Source organism: Trachurus trachurus, assembly GCF_905171665.1.
Source record: "Trachurus trachurus genome assembly, chromosome: 19".
NCBI lineage: Eukaryota > Metazoa > Chordata > Actinopteri > Carangiformes > Carangidae > Trachurus > Trachurus trachurus.
The window spans coordinates 25299162-25306587 of NC_139913.1; the positions used below are offsets into that span (position 1 = coordinate 25299162).

General features: G+C 42.3%; 1 protein-coding gene across 1 annotated transcript in view; it reads right to left on the minus strand.

The window, feature by feature from the left end:
* Window positions 1–6612, minus strand: part of LOC311002449 (voltage-gated delayed rectifier potassium channel KCNH4-like) — a gene marked incomplete at both ends in the record, with an annotated part of 47004 nt that extends 40392 nt beyond the window's left edge. Inside the window, one exon of the mRNA XM_083993831.1 lies at window positions 6537–6612. Coding sequence (XP_083849957.1) covers window positions 6537–6612 — 76 coding nt within the window. The remainder of the gene's footprint in view (window positions 1–6536) is intronic.
* Window positions 6613–7426: the final 814 nt, after the last annotated feature.

The window sequence follows — 7426 nt, forward strand, 5'->3', positions numbered from 1 at the left end:
AAATGCATTTTATTTTCAGAGTGGATAACCTAATATCCTGGAAACCAGTCATTACCAGTGGATAAAAACATCTCTGAAGTCTCACACGAGTTTCTACAATTTCATACTCATTCCTTCTCTGTTAACTTTGTAAACAAGCAATCCATCGCCCACATGAACAACAGTTTGTGTGTGTACTGTATGTGTGATTGTGACAATGCCTCAATTCTTAGGCCATAATCCTCTCAGGGATATTGCTTTGAGTGGCCGCTCCGCCGCGCCAGCTTCCTTAATTACACATCTGTGCTGACTCGCTACAACTGTAATCTGACATGATAACACAGCATGCTACTGTTAGCAACAAGCAGCCTCCACCACGTCCGAGTCGCAAAAGTTCCTTGGCGTGTAATAAGACTGATGAAGCCCATGAGACTCGGCCTGTGCATCAGCAGCTAATTACCATCCAGTAGCATGTAATTACTTGCTGGGGCAGATGGGTGACAGCGCAAAGAGAAGTGGACTTGTAGGGGGAAAGGTCACCGGTTTGGTAAAGAGGCACGAGGAGAGTCAGTGCATATTAAATCAAACACTGGTTCATTTTTTTCTACATTTACAAGTGACAACATCTGGAGCTGCAGTATCAGTGATGTTGGCATCTGACGCCTGTGAATGGCACAAAGGACCACAGTTACTGTATGTTATCGCATTTAGCAAAGTGCTCCATAAAGCCTCACACCCACTCACACACCTACATTCAGACACCGCTGATGGAGGTGGAGCTGCTGTGTAAGATACAAACCTGTGCACTGGGAGAAGATTTAGATTTCAGTTTCTTATTCTGGAAAAAAATATACTTATATTAGGTATCAAACCTTCACTCTAACTACTGGATGATTTTATTTTCAATGACAAATCAACACTGGGATCAAACTCTGCATCTGTAAAAAAGTAAATACCAGGAGCTTCAAGAGAAGCAGCAAAGCGTGGAGCCACACAATAGCTCCAGCTATCCACGGTCTGCAGTCTTCTGGCCTTTGCAGCTGCCTATTAAGAGCTGCTCATCAGCTGTGTAACAATGAGCTCCACAAGGTTCAATCTGACAGCCCCCTCTGTCTCCCCCTTTGGTTCCTTGGTTGGCTTTTAACAGAAAAGTGTTTAGGGGGGAAATAAACCCGTTCTTATCTCTGCCTGCAGCTGCCCTGTGGTTCTGCAGCCCCGCGAGGCGAGTGCTGCTGTCGATGTGAAAACGCCGGCAGGGAGGTCGTGTAAAGGAGCCTGCAGGAGGTGTGTGTGTGGGTGTAAAGGACAGGCGTGTGACACACACGCGTGCGCATACGCATGTAGCGAGCACGGCACAGGGGCTGTCACTAGGGTTTTAGCCTATGTGACAACAAACATCTGCCCCGCTGATGTGCCCCGGACCAAAACACAGCTCAAGAAGTGCCGTTCTTTAACCTGACCCTGACCTTTGACCTCTGAGAATTTCCCTACGGGGACCAATAGATGATTGACAACATGCAACACACGGACGCTTATGTCACATCAGCATGCTGTACATACAAACACATGACGAACACAAAAGCCCAGAGAACAGACCACACTAAATAAACACACACGCACAAATTTTTCTCTGGGGAACAGGAAGACTGACATTGCTATGAGCCAAATACTGTGCAGTGCCAAAGGTTACTGACTTAACCTGTTCTGACATTTTGCTTTTTGTGCTCGAGTCTATATGCTACAGACAAGCAATTTCCTCGGTCCAGAAGCTGTAAAATTAAGATCAACTTAAAATTGCTTTCTGTGTTGGTAAATGTTATTGCTAAGGTCAAGCTTAATCCAATCAATATTTTGTGAATATAATTCTCACTCGGAGCCACAGACTGGAGAAATTACACCAGAGGAAAAAAAAAAAAACACTGATGGCATGAAAATGTGGACAATGAAGCTGCACAATAGACACTGACTGAGAAACAGATGTCACGCTTTTAAAGCCAAAACGCTCCATTATAGGTCCCAGCAGAGTGTACCTGTAGTTACACTTGTTTTGCATTGTGGGAGAAATCAGATTTTATAGGCATGCTGGGAAAAATAATGTAATAAGACGGACAGCGATGTCTAGATAAATAATTATTTGGTATAAACTGCACTTACTGTCACACAGCAGACAAGATGAGGATTGTGGTGGAGTGACACATTAGATAAATATTTTGGACACTGTGTGACTGCAAGGCTGCTCAGTCAGCAGTTGTGCTTTCTTTTGTTTTGCTGATCTAAAAGCATTTCTTTTTACCAGATGGGCGGACTGAACCAACTGAAAATATGTGACATGTATCAGGTTTGTTTTTGACTTTAGTATACGTTTTTGTTTTTCTCCTACAAGGTTTGTTGTAATGTATGATGAGATTTGGTATTATACGTATTTAATTAACAACAAAGGTTTAATATAGTGTGACTAACCCTAACTTTATAGTCTGTAATGAATACTAAACATTGCAAAAAAAAAAGCTGTTTACATAAAATGAGTGACAATATTACACAGGACCATTAAATAAAAATAATTACAGTGATTGGTTGCTATAAATTAGACATATAATGTCAATAGAAGTCTAGAAAGAGGCTGTTTGGACTGTGGGATTTGAAAGCATTTTTGCTGAGACTACATTTCATATTATGAAATAAAATAAAAAAACATGTAAGCATTATTGTGAAAACTACTCTGATACAGCATAACGTTTGATCTTGTATGTAAAACATGTACATTTTATTATTTTGTGTTAGGATGTTTGATGTTTTTTTTCCTTTGAAATATTTGAAAATCTGAAAAATTGTACATTGGGAATAAACTGAGAGACAAACTATGAGCTGTAAGGGACAGGAACAGTGTTGTTCTTTTAATAAAATTTGTCTTATACTGGGAAAAACTATCCATCCTCAGCAGGTGAGCAGCCTTCTAGTGCAAAACTTTGCTCAGTCATCAGTCTCCACAGTGAAAGTCAAACAGCAGGTGAAGCAAGTTTTTGAAAGAAGAGGGACATCAACTAATGATGTATTTTATCATAGTTTTCGAAGAGAGAGAGAGAGAGAGAGAGAGAGTTTAGAGTCATTTAAGAACAATATGTGTATGTTTTATATAGTATATAACAACTTGCAACAGTCTAATGATGCCCAAGCACACACATGCATGCTCTCACACACGCATAGGGTAAATCATTTTATGTATATTTTTATTTATTTGTATATTGTTGTATATATTCATGAGTTGTACTGTGTCATTGATTACTAATGCTTTGGCAACATAGTTCTTTTAACTGTCATGCCAATAAAGCGAATTTGAATTGAATTGAATTGAATTGAGAGAGAGAGAGAGAGAGAGGGAGAGAGAGAGAGAGAGAGAGAGAGAGAGAGAGAGAGAGAGAGAGAGGGAGAGAGAGAGAGAGAGAGAGAGAGAGAGAGAGAGAGAGAGAGAGAGAGAGAGAGAGAGAGAGAGAGGGAGAGAGAGAGAGAGAGAGAGAGGGAGAGAGAGGCAAATATTGAAATCCATCTTAAGCTTCAGCAGGTTGAAGACAGTTTGAGGTGATACACCTGTGTGACTCACAGCGCCACTTGTTTTAAGATGTGCCTTTCTACAACAACCTGCCCTCTAAAAGTCCTTGATTGGAAAAGCAAGTTCAAGTGCTTTCTTTTTAGCGGACCATCTTTTTCCAAAAAAGAAAGAAGTGCTCAAGCATCATCCTTGTCAAGTGGCGGGACCCAGTTGCCCCGGAAACAGGAAGGAAGTTATTTTGAGCGATTGGGCACACTGCCACTCCTCTAGGAGCCACGGCCTTATGGTGGCTTTGAGAATGGCTTGGAAGTGAGAAAAACTGGCTTGTGGATTGCAAAGACGAGTATCCTGCTGCTTGTCTATTGTTCTAAACGGCCATTAAGTGTCATGCAGAAGGACGGATAAGCATTTGCAACAGTGAAGCAAAGCAGAAGTGACTTCTGTGAATATTAAGGAGATAAACAAATTTGTAGCCATGCAAATTTTCATAGAGGATGTGGGTTCCTTTGTAGACACTAACATCAACAATGTCTGAATAAAATAACAAGCAGAGTAAATGGCAGATCAGGAAGGTTTTTCTTCAAATATATATTGCTATTAGTCTTTATAAGAAATGACATTAAACATTACAGTAGAAACATCACTGAGCCTGAAGGGGAAGTGTTTCTTTGCCTCTTGCTCTCTCACACAGGGAGGTCAGAGAAGAGGTTCAACCACGGAACAGCCCTCTGGAGTTGGCACAGGGCTAATTCAGCTGGAGGACTCTTCATCTGGGTGGACGCAACATGAGGGCATGACCCCTGGTCCTCCAGCTGAACTCAGCACTACCCACATCATCTCTCAAGGAGTCAACGTGTTTACATTCTCATCCCACAAGTCTCCACACATTTTTAAATTTCAAACTACCCTTACATTTAGACATGAGAACAATTCCTGATGAGCAGCATATCACGCTGCTTTAAGCTCCGGAGAGATCGTCTAACACCTCATTAAGACGCCTGACTCACTAGTTAAAGCCATAATTGCATACCCCACACGTCAATTACACAGTAATGTCACCCATTTCACAGCATTTATTTCCCCAAGTTGAACCGAGGGGCCCGGCTCGGAGGATAAGTGTGAAACAGCCGTTCATTCAGGCCACTGCACCTGACTGAGGGAGGACAGGCTGAATCGACGAGTGAACAAACACAGACGTCCCCACGGCATTTGTTTACAACGAGCCACAACCTCCCCTGAGGTGGCACGAGGTAAAAAAACAAGAGACACCAGCCAGGCAGAAATGGCAGCGCTGGCTAATGGCTGCAGAGGCTGGTTTGGAGCTAAGTGTGAAACAAATGTGAAAGACAACATTGTTTCTGAGGATCAATTCTCTGCCTGTGTCTTTACTGTAAAAGTGCAAACAAACTTTTTTTTTCTACATCCCAGTGCGACCAGCAGCAGATGTTGCATTACTCAGTCAATGTATGGCTCACATCAGAAACTGTCATGAGACCAGATGCATCTTGCTCATACTCAACTTGTGATGAAAATAAATAAATGTCTGTGCTTATGACATGGATTTTATTCCAAATAGGACAGACAATAGATTTAAAATGTGGTCAGAAAGGGGCCTTACGGCTTCCTGCTGCTTTATACACAATGGGTCTGTGAAAAGTTTTGACGATCTCAAAAGGGAACATGACTTAGAGAGGCAGGATTTTTTTCAGATACCTCCAAGTAAGGAATCGATTAAATACAATTTTGACAGAGGACCAGAGAAGTGACATCCTGAAGGTTTTCGTTTCAATTTATAAATCAGGGTGTGGAAAGAAATTTATATCTAGATTATACAACGGTCTCCAAGACGCCTCAAATTCAAACAGCCTGCATATTAAATGTAGATGGGAAAGGGAGGGAGATTTGGTCATATCTGGGGATGAATGGGAAAATATTTGTAAATTACAATGGAAAACCACATCTTCACACAACTGGCGAGAGTTTGGATGGAAAAACATAGTGAGATTTTTTATAACACCTGCTCAGAAGAGACACCAGGGTAGTGGAACAAATTGTTGGAGGATGTGTGGTTCAGATGTGGCCAATCATTATCATTTATTTTGGGATTGTCCGAAACTTTCATCTTTCCGGCATGACATTCTTGATAGTCTGGAGTATATGTTTCAAATGACTATACAACTTGATGTCAGCTCAATGTATTTTTGTACCATGGCATTACATATCCAATCATTAGCGGACAAATATTTAATGACGATATTATTTATTGGAGCAAAGAAAGCTATAACAAGGAAATGGCTACAACCCAACGCACCGACACTGGAAGACTGGCAAGGGACTATTCACCAAATCTACATCATGGAGAGACTGACATTTGCTCTAAAACTGCATTCGGAGAAATGTAAGAGTTGGTGGTCCAAATGGATCAGATATATAAGATCATGGAGACCTGAACTGCTTTAAGTTCCTCTATTACAAGGCTTGAAGTACTAGTCTATTAATCTTGATGGAAAAATGAGTAAATGTGACTTCTTTTGTTCAAATGTTCCTATTTAAAACATTGTAAAATGAAAGGGAGAGTAATAGCTGGGGGGATATGTTAACACAAATACATGCTTTTGTTTAGCTCTGTATGAGTGTGGTGGTATTGAAATGACTTTGTATGTTTCTACCTTATAAAAAAAATAAATATATAAATAAATGTCAAGTCTTTTTCATTTCCTGTGATGAGAACTATCCTCAAGCTCCCCAAAGATTTTTATTTGTTACTTATTTTCAATGTATCTTTTGTCTTCATTAGATAGGAGAGGTGAGAGGAAATGAAGGCAAGGAGAAAGAGGAGATGTTATGCAACCCCTGCCACATTCAAAGTGGGGACACAGCAATTACACGGTGAGCCACTCTAACCACTGGTTCACAGGACACAACCATTTTGGGGTTATTTTGGAAGTATCAGAGTGAAGAGTGTGGAAAAGCTACAAGTAATTATCCTCTGTGTTTCCATCGTACTTACGGGTGCCATCGAAGCGCGTCGCAATGGTGTCCAGAAAGGTGTTCTGGGGGGCCAGGAGGCCCTTCATCACCGGCATCTTGACCCAGATGTGGGACGGCCAACAGCTGGCTCGAGGTCACACCATCCCAGAATCAGAGCAGGTGGCTTCCAGGGGCTCTCAGCAGGTGCAGGAGACTTCGAGGGAGACAGAGTAGTGGCAGCGGCAGGGAAACACATTTACAGTAAAAAAAAAAAAAAAACCCAGCCACCCCTTTCTCTGTGCGATGTCTCTCCCAGGCAATAGTGCAGGGGGGGGGGGGCAAAAATAGCTCACTTCAACAATGCAGGGGTTCGGGGCGGCTCAGATAAGTGGAAATTAAGAGTAGCAATCACCGGCAGCTGCTCGGTCAACAAGGAGGGATCAGGTCCAGGTGACGCCAACATCCAGAGAGCTTCAGATCTGTCAGCCCAGCTGTTGCTTGCCTGCACCTTTCAGCCCGGGAGCTCATTAAAGCAGCAACGTGGAGGAAGTTATCCTTTAAGTCCACCGTGTCTTCCATCTAGAAGGAGAGCAAGAATCTGCAAGACAAAAAAAAACAAAAACAAAGGAACAAAGGCAGAGCATGTGTCTACACCTCTCTCATCCCTCAGCTCAGTACTCAGGATGCTGTGGCAGAGTAGTTGCATCTTCTTGAGCTTTCTCCCCTCCTCGCCTCTCTCTCTCTGTGTCTCTGTCTTGCTCCTGCTCCCATCCACTCCTGTGTTATTCCAGCCAATGAGACGCTGGCATCCTCTGTGGGGACCTGGTTTCATCTGTGGCGGGGGTATAGAGAGAGAGAGATGGAGAAAGATAGGGAGAGAGAAAGAGAGAGAGGGTGTGAGAGTGAGAAGCGAGACGTGGAGGGAGGATG